At 41.9% G+C, this 21,981-nt stretch overlaps 1 protein-coding gene across 1 annotated transcript in view; it reads right to left on the minus strand.

The window, feature by feature from the left end:
- The window catches only part of LOC124253696, a 47,220-nt gene that overhangs the window by 20,298 nt on the left and 4,941 nt on the right, over positions 1-21,981 (minus strand). Inside the window, exons 6-20 of the mRNA XM_046687510.1 lie at positions 18,971-19,134; positions 17,107-17,229; positions 14,276-14,387; positions 13,457-13,635; positions 12,293-12,400; positions 10,818-10,901; positions 9,827-9,962; positions 8,971-9,141; positions 8,308-8,535; positions 7,005-7,120; positions 6,330-6,369; positions 5,550-5,647; positions 3,416-3,527; positions 2,387-2,568; positions 952-1,062 (exon numbers count right to left, since the gene is read on the minus strand). Of these exons, the coding sequence (XP_046543466.1) occupies positions 952-1,062; positions 2,387-2,568; positions 3,416-3,527; positions 5,550-5,647; positions 6,330-6,369; positions 7,005-7,120; positions 8,308-8,535; positions 8,971-9,141; positions 9,827-9,962; positions 10,818-10,901; positions 12,293-12,400; positions 13,457-13,635; positions 14,276-14,387; positions 17,107-17,229; positions 18,971-19,134 (1,964 nt within the window). The remainder of the gene's footprint in view (positions 1-951; positions 1,063-2,386; positions 2,569-3,415; positions 3,528-5,549; positions 5,648-6,329; positions 6,370-7,004; positions 7,121-8,307; positions 8,536-8,970; positions 9,142-9,826; positions 9,963-10,817; positions 10,902-12,292; positions 12,401-13,456; positions 13,636-14,275; positions 14,388-17,106; positions 17,230-18,970; positions 19,135-21,981) is intronic.

Below are 21,981 nucleotides of genomic sequence, written 5' to 3' on the forward strand. Positions count from 1 at the left end.
GAAATGAGCTTCACACTTGGTACCCATGTGGGGAATCGAGCTCGGGTCGAAGACGTGCGGAGGCTTTAACCACCAGGCTAATCCACCGCTCTTGTACGTTGTCAGACGTAACGTCAATAATCTGTCTTGTCAAAACTGTACGTAAACCATAACACCCGTCAGCATGAAAAAACATGTACGTTATGCAGAAATTATCTCCTTAATTTTGTTCGATCATAAAAAAAGGCATTGGGAAAAAAAACACATAGTAAAAATAAATGTCTTAATTGAACGCTAAATTTACGTTAACGTCTTAAACAAAACCCTCAAAATACGTCAACATATAAACCAAATAACCGTCAATGCCTTAACAAACCCCAAATAACCTCTAACAACATCAAGTTTATTGACAAAACCTTCAATGGCCGACGAAGTAATCATCGAAAACTGAGAAGCCTTAACAGTTGTTAGATCAGAAATTATCAACAAAAACGTCGATTCTTGCCCAGATCGCAAGCGAAATATGTTTTGTACCAAAATCGACAAGTCATCAAACAAAAACAAGCAAAGCATTTGACATACCGAGCAGTTTTCAATTTCAGTCATCAAGACGCTTTTCTACGGAAGCCAACACATGGCTCTAAAAGGCTTCCGTAGTATGGTCATATAAAATCTTTACATTGAACACCGAGTTGACCTGTTTATATATATCACTGACACTAACTGACCCTGTCCATAATTTTAAATAAACTTTGAAAACAATAGTATATACAATCCCAGATACATTGTTTCCACGTCCCTGGTGAGTTCCGAATGCACACAAAATATAAAAATGACATTCTAATGAACACGATGTTACAGTGTTATAGAATTTTCCTTTCTTTGATAATTGACGACTGCTCGAGTGTTGGTAGGCTAATGATGTTTGGGTATTCCCTCGACTGCCGAGGATGATGCTTTCTGTTCACTCACCGACTGGAAATAGTACTGGAAGATCGCCCTCGTCGTTTTGTTGATGGTAGGGAAGTAAAATTCCGGCACCTCTGTCTCAAACACGTCGCACCGGATACCTCGGGCTGTTTTCTGAAGTCAAAACCTGATAGTGGACTACCATGCCGTTTGCAGGTTCATAGACATTAATGGTTGATGTTTTGGTTGTATACTATTCAACATATGACAAGATCAAAGTTAATCAAAGTAACCACACAAGTCAAGTACGATATTTGTCCCTCTCTGATGTAGTGTTGGGAATTGGTTGAAATCTCACAATTGATGATTGGTTCAATACCAACGACCAATCATCGAAAAAAATTGGTTCGCGTCATTTTTAGATTTTCCTATTCAGGTTGTAGTTGCAGATAAGTATAAATATAAACATTTGGTTCTCTGTTGTTTTTTGAAACTGCACAAATTACATTTGCAAATTTCACATCCAGTGTAAAATAATTCAGTTCCAGTGTAACATAAACTTCCCAGATTCTTCAAGAAATATTCAGTCATGACTTTTCAGAAAGTGAAGTGAGTTTTCTTAGAAATAAACACGTTTTCAGGCACTGATATGTTCCATCATCAAGTATTTCAAACTCTATTACAGCGGTTCCAAAATCGTTTGTGTTCGATTATGAGAAAATGTGATCGATTGCTTGGTCGCTTGGACACTGCGACTTATCTTCGATTATTTCAATTAATCGGAACACCACTACTCTTATGCCGAGTAGTATAAGTATGGCATTTTTTGTGTTGAAAGACTTTAACAAAAGATGGGCTTAGTTTGTATGTGTGAGATGTATGATGTACCAAATTGACAAAATTAAGCTTGTTTTCCATGGTGATCTGGTCGATGCAATAGCTATAACGCATTCCATGTGTACATTATTCAAATGGTATTTTCTCGCATTTCTCAATGTTTTGCGTGAGTGATGCCACTGTGATTGCAATATAGGTTACCTCCCCTCCATATGTGTTATAACAAGTTGGCATGGTGATGAAGCACGTCTACTATTCTACGCATTCGTCAGTTGGCATAGTGATGTTGATTATTTCGTCACTCCTTGCATGTGCATCATACCGGTTGCCATAGTGATGACGTATATCGTACCTCCCCTGCATGATTACCACGAAATTTGCCACAGTGATGATATATATCTTACCTCCAGCGCATTGTAAGATGCCGGTTTCCATAGTGATAATGCATATGTTACCTCCCTTCATGTGTACAGAAATGGTTGCCATAGTGATGACGTATATCTTACCTCTCTTCACGTGTACAGAAATGGTTGCCATAGTGATAACGTACATCTTACCTCCACTGCATGTGGACAATAACTGTTACCATAGTGATGACGTATCGCTTACCTTCCCTGCATGTGTACAACAATGGTTGCCATAGTGATGACGTATTTCTTACCTCCCCTGCATACCTATACTGGTAGTCGAGACCAAACATCTCCAGGGGTCCCTTCATCTTAACCACAAACGCTCCGTTGTTAGCGAACGCCGCTTTGTCCTTATCATAATCTGGTTGTGGGGACGCTGTGATCGGGGTGATGGTGCAGTTTCCCTGTACCGTGTCGATGTCGTAGGAGATGCCTTAACAGAGTGAGTGAGTTTACTTTTACGCCGCTTTTAGCAATATTCCAGCAATATCATGGGGTACCAGAAATGGCCTTCACAAATCGTACCCATGACTGTGGGGTCGAACCCAGGTCTTCGGCGTGACAAGCGAACGCTTCAACCACTAGGCTACCCCACCGCCCTTGCTTAGAGAAGAAAATCCAATCGACGTCATGAGCATCGATCTTAGCAATAATTGAGATATGGTGCTGATGCAGTCGCTTTGATGCATAAAAATGCATCGTCGTTCCAGAAACGTTCCAGAAACGTTCCGGGTAATTTGACCTTTAATGTCATTCCAGAAACACCAATGGTAATTTGACCATTATTTCACTCCACAAACACCAATAGTAGGGCTGCGCAATATAACCGGTTTACCGGGTATTTACCGGTTCAGACATGAAAACGATACGTATTGCGATGTCATTTTGACATGCATTCGGAAAACTTCGTAACACCCGGAAATCTCCGGATATTTCCGGGGTTTTTTAATTGTTCTTTTCCCTGTTTCATTAGTGCCAAATGTTACTTACATTTTTATTTTGTCATGATTAAAAGTTTTTACAAAAGGTTAATCAATCAGTGATTTTGTTGTGTTTTTGCTTTATAATCAAGCATTAACTCGATTATAAGTAGTTTTTGTTAAAAAAATAATCCTTGCAATATATTGCAATACATATCGCAATATATGCTTTCGCATCGCAATATATCGCAATATAACAATTCTCTGCGATACCCACCCCTAACCAATAGTAATTTAACCATAACACTTTTCCAGAAAATGCCATGCTTACGGACATATCATTAGTTTACTACCACATACCCGTGTTGAAGTCGTGTATATACGTCATCGTATACGGTGAGTAATAGGGAGGCGAAGCCAGGATGTTGCGGTAGTCATACCGAGCCAGTTTGTACTTGGAATCGTACCACACCTAACGCCGAGAAGACATAGAAACACTGACATGAGTTCTGGTCGCTTATGTCACTTGGAAGCTACATGAATGGTAAATGGTAAAGATGGTAAATTCACGGACGAGAGCTTATATACTCTCCCAAAAAAGAAACGCATCATGAAAATAGTAATTTCATGTAGCAATGAATTAAAACGTGATTCATTTTACAAAAGGTTTTGCTCTGTTTATGAGTCCTATGGTGTTTATGTTTTGAAATATCACAACAAAACGCACCATCCGTAAAATACCCGTATTTAACAGCATGATTTTCAAATTCGGCGTGTAGTGTCACAGAATACACAGTTCACATGCAATGCACGTGAAAGTTGGGGACCAGATAGTCTCAATGATGGGTATAAAAGATTGATCGCTGTCTGTCGATTATTCACTGTATTTGGAATATTGTTGACGAACGCAAAATGCCACGTCTAAGTGACGCCAACCGTCATATCGCTATTGGTTTGCTTGAAGCTGACCAGTCTCAACGTGCAGTTACCCGACGCATGAATGTTCACCATAGCACCATTTCACGGCTCTGGGAGAGATATCGCCGGCAGAATGCGGTAGCAGATGCCCCTCGTAGTGGGCGACCTCGAGCGACCACTGCGGCGCAGGATCGCTACATCTGGGTACATCACCTGCGTCATCGAACAGCTACGGCGACCAGTACCGCTCGACAAATACCCGGATTGAGGAGGCTTTCTGCACAGACCGTCAGGAACAGGTTGAGAGAGGCTGGTGTACGTGCCAGAAGACCTTATTTTGGCCCTGTGCTTCGACAACAACATCGTCGACATCGAGTTCAATGGTGCACCAACGTTCAGGCCTGGAACCTACCGAATTGGCGTAGAATCTGGTTCAGTGATGAATCACGATTTCTATTGGAACGACGCGATGGAAGAATGCGGGTGTACAGACGTCGACGTGAATGTTTCGCCGACGCTTGCGTTCCCCAGGTGGACAGATTCGGCCGGGACGGTGGTATGATGTGGGGAGCGATCACCTGCCGTAGGAGAAGTGATTTGGTGATGATCCAGGGCAACCTGACAGCTCAACGGTACTGTGACAAAATCCTACGCCCACACCTCCATCGCCAGAGGTAGTTGTTTCAACAGGACAATGCCAGGCCCCACACAGCACGTCACACTAGAGACTTCCTCCAGAACCACAACATCAATGTGCTCCCCTGGCCCTCAAGATCACCGGACTTAAACCCGATCGAACATCTGTTGGATGCCCTGGACAGACAGGTGCGACGCCGTAACCTTCAGCCCCAGACACGAGATGCTGAGACTCATGCATTCGATGCCGAGGCGATGCCGTGCAGTTCTGGATGTCCACGGTAGTCACACGAGGTATTGACTTCAGCGCCACCACACGTCTCCATGTGACACTCAAACTGACTTTCCTCGAGTTGGTGCCAAAGACGGATAAGTCTGCATTCCCTGTGTGCAATTTCGCTTTATTTCATTGACTCATAAAGCCTACCAGATGTTTCAAAATAAACATAAAAATACAGTTGAAATTCCTATATGCGTTTCTTTTGTGGGAGAGTATATATCTGCCTCTGCAGGACCGATCATTGCCGTGCCTGACTTAATACTGGACAAAAATAGTCAGGGATATATGTAAATTTTGAAATTGTGAATAATGATCTATAAATTTATTCATTGACACACTGATAAAATATCAATCATAAAAATACCAATATCCATAACTTATTTTTGTCCAGTATATTATACATTTAATTCACAACTACGTCACTTTTAAAGGTTCGCTTTTTCGTTCCTTCGTTCGTTCGTTCGTTCGTTCATTCTGTCGTTCATCCATTCATTCAGACAGTTAGCTTCGTTCGTCCATTCATCATACATTTATAGATATATACCTACGTTCATTAAGTCATAGCTAGATGGATGGGTAGATTCATTCGTTCGTTCGATTGTTTATAAATAGACAGACAGACAGATATGTGTTATGTTATCACCCGGTTCCATTACTTACGTCTACTGCGCTGGCGACCTTCTTGTCTGGGATGACGACCTCCATTCTGTAGGAGAACTGTTCCGGCATTGACGGCAATGGTTTTGTGTCCGTGTACCCTGGGGAACAAATGGAACAGCGTCTACTCCCTTAGTCACAGTGAGTGAGTGAGTGAGTGAGTGAGTGAGTGAGTGACAGTGAGTGAGTGAGTGAGTGAGTGAGTGAGTGAGTGAGTGAGTGAGTGAGTGAGTGAGTGAGCGAGCGAGCGAGCGAGTGCGAACGAACGATCTTGATTCCAGATGCAGTTATTAAAACGGTTACGGATTAGAACAGACGGTAATGGGTTTCTGTCACGTTTGTGAATAGTACTGCAAAACGAATGGTATCAAAAGTAGCTCAGGAAGTTAAACAAAATAGTCTGTGACAATTATATTTACGTGTAAATTTTGCGAGAATGAGCTGGTAAAGGCTACAAGTGTTTTATGATCTTATTTATAACCTATGACAAATGAGTGCAATTATCATCTTGCATTCGAAGGCATAACGAATGGGAGAATTATCATAAATTGCTGATCAAAAGAGAGCATTGACATACAAAATTGACGAAATAATTATATACTGGGCTGAAAGTCAACCCCCGGCTGAGAGACACTCATAGAAATGAACTAAGACAGACCCGAATCCAAAACGTCACCATCATATGACCATTTTAAGCCACCATCAAACAAGGCTGCATACCATTGTGTACCCAACAGTATAGGTACTAAGTAACCATTGTAAGTGAATAATCGTATAACCCACCGAAGTTGATGGACGAGTATATGGCTCCGTATGTCCGCGTCTGCGCAGAAAGAAATTGAGTCAATACTCACAATACGTAATGTGTAACATACAAAAATACATAGTACTATACGTAACATTACGCACAATACGTACTCGTGTAACATACAAAATACATTAAATTATGTCTAACAATGCTCACAGTACGTCATGTGTAACATACAAAAATACATTGTACTATCTAAACAATTCGCACATTACGTACATGTGTAACGTACAAAATACATTGTATTGTGTGTAACAATAGTTACAGAGCATCGTTACATTTGTAACATGTGAAAATACATTGCCGTATATGTGACAATACGTAAAATATAATGTCAAATGCGTATCAAACATACAATACAATCTGATTAACATCAGATATTCCTGTTCCTGTGCGGGAAATGAGCAATCTGGAGAAACTCTATTAAAGCCATGAAAGAGTGAGTGAGTTTGGTTTTACGCCGCTTTTAGCAATATTCCAGCAATGTCAGGGCGGGGGACACCAGAAATGGGATTCACACATTGTACCCATGTGGGGAATCGAACTCGGGTCTTCGGCGTGACGAGCGGACGCTTTCACCACTAGGCTACCCCACCTAGGAAGGAAATGGTGGAGGATGGTGGAGGAAATCTGAGTCATGAAAGACGTACCGAGCCATCGTCTTCTGGTATATCTATCTGGACCTGGTTTTGGTACAGCTGGTCTAACAAATCGCCGTAGGCTTCTGAGATGGTCTTCTCGTGGGCAGAGGTAGGGTCCACGGTGCCTGTAACGACACACGTAACAACAGATGCAGAGACAACAGATGCAGGAGAAAAATTATTAGTGATATATCCTGAGAGAAGCAAATAACGGAACACAGGAAAATTCAAGCGTTCCTTTAATATTTTTCCAGTTTTCATCACCAACTTTGAATAGCGCTGTGGGAGGAAATCTGAGAATGAATAAAGGAACACTGCTATGAAGTGGTGTTCCCTTATTTGTTTCCCTCAGTATATATTTGTTAAGTTGCAACTAAGTTGCCAAGTATTTTAGTAAGGGTGCGCTAGTATTTTTTAACGATCAGCGACTCCCGACAAGAACAAGGGACGTCACTCTTCACAGCAAATAGTGATAATGGGAATATGCACCACACACTTAGTATAATGCATCTTTCTATATCAAACTTCTTACAAAATAGAACTTCATACCGTACGAGTGTTAAGAATATTTTGTCACTTATATATTTTTACTATATATTTGTTCACAATTAATTGATATTACATATATTTAGAATTCGTAAGTCCGGACATTTGCTAATGCAGGGGATATGGCTCAAACCACTACCGCCCACGCAAGCTGGTTTGTATGAATAACGTTTTTCTACAGAACACTTGCTTTTGAGGTTTTGAAATCATATCCGCCTTCGTACAGGAATTGAAACGCTCACAAAGAACAAAATGGTAACATTTAGAAAATAGAACCTTAGTAAGCGGTGAGGTGAGGTGAGGTGAGGTGCGGTGAAATTGGGTTTAACGTCGTGCTTGAGAATATTTCGCTCATATGATGACGTGCTAGCTCACTGAGATACCATGCCGCAGTGAAGCATGAATACCCCACTCAGACACATTATACTGACTCCGAGCCGACCAGTCCTTGTTGTACCCATTAATGCCGAGCGTCAGGCAGGGACCAACAAGTACCATATTTTAACGTCTTTTGGTATGACGCGGTCGGGGATCGAACCCGCGACCTTCCGCTCTCCGGGCGGACGCTCTAACCACTACACCACGGAGGCGGTCCTTAGTAAGCAACTTTACCTAGCTAATTGCGGGTGTGGGGTGTGGAGATCAAAGATGGTGATCACTTTGGGCAAACCAGGTATGTTGCTGACAAACCATAAACATCATGAGGACGAGTCCCGGATGAAAGGGACGCAACTCTGCACAGACGACACCACCTTGAAACACTCACGTGAGAAATGGTCGCATACGCTTTGCTTAAGAACAGCAGTTCCATCTCCAATGTGAGCCTTGCTGAGTTTGCATTTATACCCGTCCAGTGGACAGAAGTCAAAACTGCGGCAGACGATAGCCTCACTCGAAACACACAGGTCTGCGCATGTTCGGGGATCTGTGATGTTGTTCCAAACCACGTCATCACTCTTTTCAATCTCCGATTTGGGGACGAACGAGAACTGTGCTGAAATTAGAAAACTGAAATTGGAAGCATAATCAGCAATTTAACATTAATGAGTGTGCTGGGTTAACCGCTGATTTTAGCGAGGAACACCCAAAGTGATTCTGAAAAAGGGATACGAGTCAGGATCTTTCTCTCTCTCTCTCTCTCTCTCTCTCTCTCTCTCTCTCTCTCTCTCTCTCTCTCTCTCTCTCTCTCTCTCTCTCTCTCTCTCTCTCTCTCTCTCTCTCTCTCTCTCTCTCTCTCTCTCTCTCTCTCTCTCTAAAAGAAATACCTGTCATTGGCCGTTTAGTAATTCATTGATTATTGATATGAAATACATTTTTCATATCAACATATCTTTCATATCTTCATATCTCTATCCTCATCACATCCCACCGACCCAAACTTCGTCTTTCTCAAAAACCTGATCCAACCACGCAATGAACATTGACCTACCTGCTGGCGGCGTTCGGTCCACCAACGTCGCGCTGACGTACACGTTGGTGTTGTCGTACTCTACCCTGAAGCGCCCGAGTCGAATGGGGTTGACATTCATGGTGCTCATGAAAACTATGTGAGACTTCAAGATCAACAGGTCTTCCTTGTCGCGGTTGAACTGTTTCGGTTCTGAGAGAGAAACATATAAAATGCTATGCCAGTTCATCGCTCATTCGATTACTAAATTTGAGTGAGTGAGTGAGTGAATTTGAGTTTACGCCGCTTTTAGCAATATTTCAGCAATATCACGGCGGGGGACACCAAAAATGGGCTTCACACATTTTACCCATGTGGGGAATCGAACCCGGGCCTTAGGCGTGACGAGGGAACGCTTTACCCACTAGGCTACCACACCGCCCCTTATTAGATTTGAGAACCCTAGTCAACCCGGCTTACCACATTTCTGGCAGTCAGGGATCGTCAGCAGTGATCAGTAGTACGAATCTTTGAGTGAATGGGACGGATGGTAGCCTAGTGGTTAAAGTGTTCGCTCGTCACGCCGAAGTCCCGGGTTCGATTCCCCACATGGGTACAATGTGTGAAGCCCATTTCTGGTGTCTCCCGTCGTGATATTGCTGATTATATTGCTAAAAGCGGCATTACACTAAACTCACCACCACCATTGAGTTAGTGAGTGAGTTAAGTTTTGGGCCGCTTTTAGCAATATTCCAGCAACATCACGGCGGGGAACACCAGAAATATGCCATGTGTACCCATGTGGGGAATCGAACCCGGGTCTTCGCATGCGAACAAGCAGACGCTTTAACCACTAGGCTACCCCACCGTCCCAGATAATGTATTTTACTCGTATTACCGTCCCCCAGAAACTGAAACTGGACTGTGAACCCCAGTTTCCCTGTGTCAGGAAAACAGTCGGAGACGTCGAAGGCCCTAAGGGAGGGACTGTCCTCCACAAAATCCAAGAAGTTGTAAACAACATGATAGCCAACCTGAAAAACACGTGCAGACTCCATTCAATTAAGCCCCGTTTATCTGGGTGATGTCGCTCAAAGAACATAATATCGGTAAATAATTGAATGCTTTTGTCATCTGAATGACAAGAGACCAGGTATCAAAATTCGGATTAAAAGATTAAGGGTACATAATTTCTTTGCATATCGTCACAAAGGAATTAGGGTTTCCGGATGAACGAGTGTCCGTAATATCGAGGTTTCATATTAGGGAAAAGTCAGCTGCTAGAACACGAAGACTAGTTCAAAAGAGGTCAAATACACTTAGACTCAAACAGAGATTTTAAACTGTTTCATCCATGGTCTGGTCACTATATGGCTGAAATGTTGCTGAGGTTAAATTGTAACTAACTCACTCATCCATGGTCTATCGGACGGATTAGTCAGTGAATTTGGTTTAACTCCGCTTTGAACGGTTTTTCAGTGCCACTGAGAATCAACATCATGTAGCTTGAAGAAGTTCTTACACGTTTACCATTTTGATGGAACCGATGCTGACTTAGGTATAGATCTTAGATTCAAACCCATGATCCGGAACCAACTATGGAATGGAATTGCGTTGCCTCTGGCAACTGCGCCACCTGCGACTTCCCTTCCCATTTTAACGGAATCATTATAAGACGCTGCAGTAGCTTTAGTATAGATTTTTACTCGTACATTCGAGATCTCAATAATACATGTTTAAAAATATCTTGCAATTTTTGTGTAGAGTCCATAACAAAAGATGTTTCTTTCACAAGATATCGTATAAGAAATAAGCATGACCTTGACCCTTTGACGTTGTGGAAAACAACGACATCTATTCACAAAATAACTTTTGAAATGTACACGTACTGACAAAGCCGTTACTTCCAAACGGAAGGGAAAGCGGGTCTGGTATGATGTGTATCCAGTGTTGGGATCGTCACCCCATCCTTCCTGGCAGGAACAAGACAGAAGAGACAGTGAAACTGGCACGGAGACATATAGACAGCAAACTGGACGCCGTCTCTATCTCAAATATAACAACATAAAAAGCACCGGAGACTGTTTATCTTATAGCAGAATGTAATTTAAGGGCTAAATGTATGAAGCGCCTTTTTTCAAGTTTTAATAATATTTTTGTTTCCTCCATATTGCTTATGACTCGAGACTGATCTAATTATATATATGATTCAGACAGGTAGCAAACCTCCAGCAAAGGAGTAAGAAAATTCGCTGTATGTCGGCATATAAAAAGCGAAACAGTAAATAACGCTTGTAACGAACACCATTGTAACAAACTTACGGATATGACAAACTCTTTTGTGTTAGTTTTGTCCTTTTTTAAATGTTTGTCATTTTGTCTGCTTTTTGTGTGTTATTGTTTGCTTTATATTTTAGTCGAAATGCCTGTAACAAACTATGGTTATAACTAAAATTGGTGGTTCCATGCGTTCGTTCGTACTGTATATGCAGATATATGAATATAGGGTGAGTGAGTGAGTTTAGGTTTACGCCGCAATCAGCAATGTTCCAGCTATATGACGGCAGTCTGTAAATAATCGAGTCTGGACCAGACAATCCAGTGATCAACAGTATGAGCATCATGGGGATCTAAGCAATTGGGATACGGTAACATGTGTCAACCTAGTCAGCGTGCCTTACCACCCGATCCCGTTAGTCACCTCTTACATCAAGCATGGGTTGCTGAAGATTAATTCTAACCCAGATCTTAACGGGTTAATAAAGATAGCAGTATATGGACAGGTAGATGTTAACATCGAGACTGCTGAGACAGTTTGGCTTAGCGCCGCTTTAAGCAGTATTCTTGTTGTATTACAATGCGTCTGCTGAATATGGGAGAAAAACCCGGAGTGATGCTGTTATCACTGATATCAGGGATTCCTATAATTTTGGTGTAGCCAACGAGGAAAGACATGGTGCTTACAACATTACCGGGGAGGACTGGGATCACAGGTTCCTTGAGCGCCCAGGGGACATAACTCCTACAGCGAATTGCGAGGCTCTAGACCATTTATTTACCCATGCCGGCGGCATCGTAACGGATTAGGTACATGTACATAGATAGGTAAATAAGGACAAGGAAACAAATTAATATCATTCACGTAGATACATGAATATAGGAACTTATCAATCAAGGAAATTGATTACGGTATGGAAAAACAGGTTACTTCATGTACACGTAGATTTATATAAGTTAAATACGTTGACGTATAGTTATGTACATGATAAGACGCATGTAAATTGAATATCAATCTATTATTTACTTATGAATTAGTGCAAGCCACTGAAATCAGGAATATGCGGTAGAACAGAACTTAACTTACAGACAGGAAGTAGTATTCGAAGGTCACGTTGACATTAAGGTTGCCTGGGACGCCGTAACCTGACCTCACAGATGTGTACACGTCACATAGAGCGTCACGTGCATACCGCTGAAAACATTTGCATGGAATGTAAGTTAAAACGTAGCGCAACTGGGAAGGGTGTAACGGTGAAGGACACAAATCCACGTACTACAGAATGTCTTCGAGCGAAACACGTGAGTTTGATAAGCTACACTGGGCTTCCTTTTTTAGGGACCGTTCATGATATTTAGGGCAAGTGTTTGTGTGTGTGTGTGTCTGGTGGGTGTGGGGGTTCATGTTGATATTTATGGAGAAGCATGTTCAATGTGAATGACACCTCTATTTAGAAAGAGAGAGAGAGAGAGAGAGAGAGAGAGAGAGAGAGAGAGAGAGAGATAGAGAGAGAATGAGAGAGAATGAGAGAGAGAGGAGAGAGAAAGAGAGAGAGAGGCATGTGTACAAAACTGATGATTCCCCTACCTCCCCATGACACACTCCTATGTCTCTCTCGCTCTCGCTCTCTCTCTCTCTCTCGCTCTCTCTCGCCCTCTCTCTCTCACTCTCTCTTTCTCTCTCGCTCTCTCTCTCTCTCTCTCTCTCTCTCTCTCTCTCTCTCTCTCTCTCTCTCACACAAACACACGCACACGCGCGCGCACACCTTAAGTTGCCATGAATAATGAACGGTCCCTTTGTGTATAACTTAAAATATTACGTCGGCATTATTCCCTTTCTTAACAGGATAAGGTGTTACACTCCTAGCTAAAATAATGTATGTCTAGTTCAGCGAGATATGATCGCTTGGTAACTGGCTTTAATTAGCAAAACTTTGATGTCACCCTCCCTCACTAATACAACATGTGCCTCTCATCCAAGCATCCCAAGGATGGGCAGCTTCAGGTGAAGAATCCACACATGAAATGTCTGTAGACAACCGTTTAGGAGTGCCACTGACCAGTAAGTAGGGGACTACAGATGAGGACAAGTGGACTCGTGGTCTGGGCCAGTGAGACTTCTTGGGACAGGAAATGGCCAGTGGACCTCAAATTAGGGCTAGCTGATTACTGACCAGGGAAAGTGGACTACTGATCGCCGCTGATGTATGAGATACTGGACTACTCACCTGGAGGGACTACATGTACTGACCTGTCCGGAGTAGGTGTAGTTGCTGTTGAGACCGAAAAACTGAAGCGGGTTTTTCATCTGTAGAATGAAGGAGCCATTCTGTTTGCTAGCTTGGGGATTCATCATGTCATCAAAAGAACCGTTGACCATTGGAAATACTGAACAGTTGCCTGTTACCTGGTCCCGGACATAGCGGACACCTGGGCATACATACATATACACTTTGCGGGCACCTGGACATACATTTATAGACATAGCGGACATCTGAACATACATACATCTAGACACTGTGGGCACCTGGACAAAAGATGTAAGATAGAGAGGACAGCTGGATATAGATGTTTACATAGAGTTGAAATCTGGAGACAGAGAGAACACCTGACATTGATACATAGTCAGAAAGTACTCCTGGACATTGATGTCCAGACAGCGTAGAGCAGACGCCTGGATAGTGATGTATAGAAACCTAGGAATACGTGTATTGACAGAGCAAATACCTGCACAAACGTGTATATAATGAACCAAAACCTTGAAAATACTTAGACAAATACATATACGAACATACAGATACACAAGACGCTGTGTCATCTCTATTATAATTCAATGTCAGTAACAACAATCACTAAAATTAGATACTAAATGATTACCAGCCAGCCACTCGGGTTAACACGTGGATGTATATGTTGACAGAGAGACAGAAATACAGCAACATCACGGATTTTGAAAGGGTCGGAAGGTAGATATATAGCACCAGCATGATGCAAGGTTGTCCTCATTTGCCTCAAAGACCAGATGTATGATGAACATACATCCCAACTCCTGGAATCGTGACATGCTTACCGTAGTTAAAGTCGTGTATCTCGGTTATGGGGTTGAGAGTGTTGATGGTAGATGTCATTTGGTCCGGTCTGTGGTCGACTCTGATGTACTTGTTGTCAGAATTGTACCAAATCTAGAAAAAAGGAGTTTTTCTGTTGTACGGATTACTTATTTCCAAAAGGACGTTGATTTGAACTGACTGACCTATTGAATCACTTACTCACTCTCAAAAGCCTTCGTAAATCTAACATATATTCGTGAGTTATTAACACTCTAAAATCGCAACCGACATCAGCCTGTATTAAAATCTCTTTCACATCGTCCAACTGTCATCCTGTTCTGTAACCGTTAACCGACATCAGCCCGCATTAGAATCCCTTCCACATCCTACGATACTTCCAACACCCATCCTGTTCTCTAACTCTCAACCGACATCAGCCTACATTAGAATCCCTTCCACATCCTACGATACTTCCAACACCCATCCTGTTCTCTAACTCTCAACCGACATCAGCCTACATTAGAATCCCTTCCACATCCTACGATACTTCCAACACCCTTCCTGTTCTCTAACTCTCAACCGACATCAGCCTACATTAGAATCCCTTCCACATCCTTCCAACACCCATCCTGTTCTCTAATACGATACTTCCAACACATCCTGTTCTCTAACTCTCAACCGACATCAGCCTACATTAGAATCCCTTCCACATCCTACGATACTTCCAACACCCATCCTGTTCTCTAACTCTCAACCGACATCAGCCTACATTAGAATCCCTTCCACATCCTACGATACTTCCAACTCTCAACCGACATCCTGTTCTCTAACTCTCAACCGACATCAGCCTACATTAGAATCCCTTCCACATCCTACGATACTTCCAACACCCATCCTGTTCTCTAACTCTCAACCGACATCTACATTAGAATCCCTTCCACATCCTACGATACTTCCAACACCCATCCTGTTCTCTAACTCTCAACCGACATCAGCCTACATTAGAATCCCTTCCACATCCTACGATACTTCCAACACCCATCCTGTTCTCTAACTCTCAACCGACATCAGCCCATCCTACGATACTTCCAACACCCATCCTGTTCTCTAACTCTCAACCGACATCAGCCTACATTAGAATCCCTTCCACATCCTACGATACTTCCAACACCCATCCTGTTCTCTAACTCTCAACCGACATCAGCCTACATTAGAATCCCTTCCACATCCTACGATACTTCCAACACCCATCCTGTTCTCTAACTACATTAGAATCCTTCCACATCCTACGATGCTTCCAACACCCATCCTGTTCTCTAACTCTCAACCGACATCAGCCCAATCCTTAACTCTCAACCATCAGCCTACATTAGAATCCCTTCCACATCCTACGATGCTTCCAACACCCATCCTGTTCTCTAACTCTCAACCGACATCATTAGAATCCCACCACATCCTACGATTAGAATCTAACTCTCAACCGACATCCTACGATCCCTTCCAATCCACCCACCCTCCTTCTCTCTAACTCTCAACCGACATCAGCCTACATTAGAATCCCTTCCACATCCTACGATCCAACACCCTTGTTCTCCTAACACCCATCCTAGGAATCCCTTCTCTAACTCTCAACCGACATCAGCCTACATTAGAATCCCTTCCACATCCTACGATACTTCCAACACCCATCCTGTTCTCTAACTCTCAACCGACATCAGCCTACATTAGAATCCCTTCCACATCCTACGATACTTCCAACACCCATCCTGTTCTCTAACTCTCAACCGACATCAGCCTACATTAGAATCCCTTCCACATCCTACAATACTTCCAACACCCATCCTGTTATCTAACTCTCAACCGACATCAGCCTACATTAGAATCCCTTCACATCCTACGATACATCCTACCGATGTTCTCTAACTTCCCGACACATCCCCATCCTGATACTTCCAACACCCATCCTGTTCTCTAACTCTCAGCCGACATCAGCCTACATTAGAATCCCTTCCACATCCTACGATACTTCCACACACCCATCCTGTTCTAACTCCACATCAGCCTACATTAGATCCCTTCCACATCCTACGATACTTCCAACACCCATCCTGTTCTCTAACTCTCAACCGACATCAGCCTACATTAGAATCCCTTCCACATCCTACAATACTTCCAACACCCATCCTGTTATCTAACTCTCAACCGACATCAGTCTACATTAGAATCCCTTCCACATCCTACGATATTTCCAACACCCTTCCTGCTCTTCAACCCTCAACTGACATCGGGGCGGTGGGGTAACTTTATGGTTAAAACATCAGCTCTTCACTACTGCTGGAATAATGTAAAAGCGACATAAAACCATGCTCAGTCAGTCAACCGATATCAGCCTGTACTAGAATATCTTCCATATTCATCGATACGATCTTGTTCTCTAAAGCGGGCTTCACACGGCAAACTAAAGTTTGACAACACATGTTAAAATTTTAAAAGTTGTCAAACTCGCGTTTTCACTCGTCAAACACACGTTGTCAAACTTTCGTGTCATTTGAGTGCCGTGTCTCTATCGGTGCGGTCATGTAACAATTTCGTTGACTGCGATTGGTTGTTTCTGAACAACATGAGTTTGACAACACTTCACTCGTCAAACTCGAGTTTGACAACACCGAAAGTTTGATGGAAAAGTTGGTGAGAATACAGACCGAATCTATTTCTCGACAACAGTTTGACAACTCTGAAATTGGTGTTGGTGGCGAGTTGTTGGAACGTTCACACTCTCAAACTCGAGTTTGAAAATATGTGTTGTCAAACTTTAGTTCGCCGTGTGGAGTCGGCTTAACCCTCAACCTACATCAGCCTGCTCTATGTCGGCGTTCACAACGTCAATGATCTCCTGGCGGTAATAGTAGTTTGATGGCAGTTGTGGTAAACCTTTAGTGTTGATCCTGCCGGGGCATTCCACATTGTTAGGTGTCTGGAAAAATCCGGATTCAATAGATGTTAGATGTAGAAATATACTGACGTTCATAAGAAAGTACACACCTGGTGTTTTGGGACTATTTCCATTAAAACCATAAATATTTCGCTAGCAATGTTGTACCTGGGTACAATATCTGGTGTTTTGGAAACACTTGCAAAATGTTTGTGACATGGCAGAATCAAAACACTTTTTAAAATATTAATGCTGTTTTAAAGAAAACATTTTACCAAAGAATCAGGTGACTGTGTACTTTCTTCTGAACGTCAGTTTATGTGAAGATGGAACATACACACTAAACACCAAAAGAAACGTTACTCTCCTACATTCATGAATAGCTTTAAAACTATCACAGATATGTTAGAAGGTATTAGTTTACAAGAAGCTTAACGACACAACTTTATGTAAATCACGAAAACAAATTCTCAAATGCATTCATATTTAGGTGAAATGCATCTTTTGTCAGAAGAGTTAAACTGCCCTATTTTCGTCCATGCTGAAATAAACCAATAACAGTGATTTAGATGTCCAAAAGAAAGATTAAAACAAGAAACAACTATTGAAGAGTGTGTAAAATTGTAAAATAATCATTCCTATGATTCAGCCTTATAAAACATTTTCTGCTGATTTGCCTTAATGAAAACAAGTAACACGTGTCTTTGATACCGTGACAAAATGTTTAGGCACATCTAAACTTATCTTTGTTAACATTTTTGCTTGCAAAGTAATATTTTTTCATTTTCTGTTTACACATAGAAATATCAATCGCCAGAACGCAGCAATATTCAAGCATTATTTACATCCATTTCAAATGTAGAATGATTCTGTAGGGTATAAAGAGGGCCTAGCATGCATGATATGATACACAAGTACGAGAAATATGCCACGATTAACAGCTGAAGAGAAAGAAAGAGCCATTATAATGGTGCAGATTGGGTCGACATACAATGCTGTTGTCAACGCCCTCGGATGCCATCGTATCACGGTTACAAGATTTATCCAGGGCTTCAGACAGACTTGGGTCCCCATCGACAGACCAAGAAGTGGACGTCCAAGCATCACAACGCCAGCTGGAGATAGGTACCTCCGTCAGTAAGGAAGGAGGGTAACGTTTCTTTTGGCGTTTAGTGTACATCATGACAAATGGAAGTGATACTGGGTCTTTGCTCTGTTGGACCGGGAGGGTGGTGAGATTAAGTTGAGGGCTAGGTGAGATGGTGTATTAGGATGATATGGTGGATTACTGTGGGGTGGTGAATTATGGTGGGGAAGGGGATTATGGTGGGATGGTGGATTAGGATCAGGGAGGTGATTAGATGGGGTTTGTGGATTAGGATGAGAAAGATATCTATGTTCCTTGGTGGATTAAGGTAGTCCATTAGGGAGGGTGGATTAGGGTCGGGGGACGTGATTAGATAGGGTTTGTGGATTAGGATGAGAAAGATATCTATGTTCCTTGGTGGATTAAGGTAGTCCATTAGGGAGGGTGGATTAGGGTCGGGGGACGTGATTAGATAGGGTTTGTGGATTAGGATGAGAAAGATATCTATGTTCCTTGGTGGATTAAGGTAGTCCATTAAGGGAGGGTGGATTAGGGGTTGGAGTACTGACTGGAAGGGTACTTAATTCTGCAATTTTGCTATATGTCCGTTTTCACCGTAACAGATAACATGTATTTACATGTACTTTCAATTTCTGATAAATACCTATTTTAGAAATAATTTCGATGTCAGTGTACCTCATAGTCTGTCGGACCAAGGTCGGTGTCGTCCTTGAAGTCGAAGTAGTCGTACACGTGGTGGAACTTCCTCGGGGCAGAGCCGTTAGTAAAAGTTTGCTCTCCAGACATTTCTATTCTCACCGGAACCATCACATGAGTTGATGAAGTTGTCCAGTTTGAGGCTGGCAAAAGGTCAAAGAACAGTCACTAAGAGTTAACCTGTTATAACACATTTCTACGTAGTTTTAAAAAACTGAATTTTAACTCAAAGAAACACTAGATAAGACAAGAACAGTTGTCTGCATATGTGAAGTAAGATGAGACAACAGTCGCGTGTGCTTGAGTAGACAAAGACATAACAAAAAGCATCGCTGCTCGTGTAGTAAGACAAGACAACCAACCATCTGTGCCTGTGTTACACGACAACACAACAGTTATCTATGCTTGTGTCACACAAAACAACACAACAGTTATCTGTGCTTCTGCCACACGGCAACACAACAGTGACCTGTGCTTGTGTCACACAAAACAACACAACAGTTAGCTGTGCTTGTGTCACACGACATAACAACAGTTATCTGTGCTTCTGCCACAAGACAACACAACAGTGACCTGTGCTTGTGTCACACACGACAACACAACAGTGACCTGTGCCTGTGTCACACAAGACAACACAACAGTTATCTGTGTTTGTGTCACACGACAACACAACAGTGACCTGTGCTTGTGTCACACAAAACAACACAACAGTTGTCTGTGTTTGTGTCACACGACATAACAAGAGTTATCTGTGCTTCTGCCACACGACAACACAACAGTGACCTGTGCTTGTGTCACACGACATAACAACAGTTATCTGTGTTTGTGTCACAAGACAACACAACAGTTACCTGTGCTTGTGTCACACAAAACAACACAACAGTTATCTGTGCTTGTGTAACACAAAACAACACAACAGTTGTCTGTGTTTGTGTCACACAAAACAACACAACAGTTATCTGTGCTTGTCTCACACAAAACAACACAACAGTTATCTGTGCTTCAGCCACACGACAACACAACAGTGACCTGTGCTTGTGTCACACGACATAACAACAGTTATCTGTGTTTGTGCCACGCGATATAACAACAGTTATCTGAGCTTGTGTCACACAAAACAACACAACAGTTATCTGTGTTTGTGTCACACGACATAACTACAGTTATCTGGGCTTGTGTCATACGACAACACAACAGTTGTCTGTGCTTGTGCCACGCGACATAACAACAGTTATCTGTGCTTGTGCCACGCGACATAACAACAGTTATCTGTGCTTGTGTCACACGACATAACAACAGTTACCTGTGTTTGTGTCACACGACATAACAAGAGTTATCTGTGTTTGTGCCACGCGACATAACAACAGTTGTCTGTGCTTGTGCCACGCGACATAACAACAGTTATCTGTGCTTATGTCACACGACATAACAACAGTTGTCTGAGCTTGTGCCACACGACATAACAACAGTTATCTGTGCTTGTGCCACACGACATAACAACAGTTATCTGTGCTTGTGCCACACGACATAACAACAGTTATCTGGGCTTGTGTCATACGACAACACAACAGTTGTCTGTGCTTGTGCCACACGACATAACAAGAGTTATCTGTGTTTGTGCCACGCGACATAACAACAGTTGTCTGTGCTTGTGCTACACGACATAACAACAGTTATCTGTGCTTGTGTCACACGACATAACAACAGTACTCTGTGCTTTAGTCATACGACAATAGCTGGGTATGTGTTGTCACTCTTGTCGGGTCCAGTTCACAGAAGATTAGTTCTTCGTTCATCTGCAGTAACACAAGTTAACAGCTCTCTGTTTATCTGCGGTAACAAAAGTTAACAGTTTTCTGTTTATCTGTGGTAAGTCATGTTATTTTTTTTTCATGTGTAGTAACACAAGTTAACAAATACATGTTTCTCTGTGGTAACACATGTTAACAGTTCTCTGTTGTAACACAAGTTAACAGTTCTCTGTTTATCTGCAGTAACACAAGTTAACAGTTCTCTGTTTATCTGCAGTAACACAAGTTAACAGTTTCCTTTTTATCTGTGGTAACACAAGCTAACAGTTCTTTGTTTATCTGCAGTAACACAAGCTAACAGTTCTCTGTTTATCTGCAGTAACCCAAGTTAACAGTTTTCTGTTTATCTGTGATAACAAAAGTTAACAGTTTTCTTTTTATCTGTGGTAACACAAGTTAACAGTTATCAGTAGAAACACACGTTAACAGCTCTCTTTTCATCTGTGGTAACACATGTGAACAGTTCTCTGTAGTAAGACCAGTTAACAGATCTCTGTTTATCTGTAGTAACACATGTTAACACTTCTCTGTTTATCAGTAGAAACACCAGTTAACAGTTTTCTGTTTATCTGTAGTAACACATGTTAACAGTTCTCTGTAGTAACACCAGTTAACAGCTTTCTGTTTATCTGTAGTAACACATGTTAACAGTTCTCTGTAGTAACACCAGTTAACAGCTCTCTGTTTATCTGTGGCAACACAAGTTACCACTTCTCTATTTATCTGCAGTAACACAAGTTAACAGTTCTCTGTTTATCTGTAGTAACACAAGTTAACAGTTTTCTGTTAATCTGTGGTAACAAAAGTTAACAGTTCTCTGTTTATCTGCAGTAACACAAGCTAACAGTTCTCTGTTTATCTGTAGTAACACAAGTTAACAGTTTTCTGTTTATCTGTAGTAACACAAGCTAACAGTTCTCTGTTTATCTGCAGTAACACAAGTTAACAGTTTTCTGTTTATCTGTGGTAACAAAAGTTAACAGTTTTCTTTTTATCTATGGTAACACAAGCTAATAGTTCTCTGTTTATCTGTAGTAACACAAGTTAACAGTTATCAGTAGAAACACAAGTTAACAGCTCTCTTTTATCTGTGGTAACACATGTTAACAGTTCTCTGTAGTAAGACCAGTTAACAGCTCTCTGTTTATCTGTAGTAACACATGATAACACTTCTCTGTT

The sequence above is a fragment of the Haliotis rubra genome, unplaced genomic scaffold (genome assembly GCF_003918875.1).
Source record: "Haliotis rubra isolate DU_JTF1 unplaced genomic scaffold, ASM391887v1 Scf55, whole genome shotgun sequence".
NCBI lineage: Eukaryota > Metazoa > Mollusca > Gastropoda > Lepetellida > Haliotidae > Haliotis > Haliotis rubra.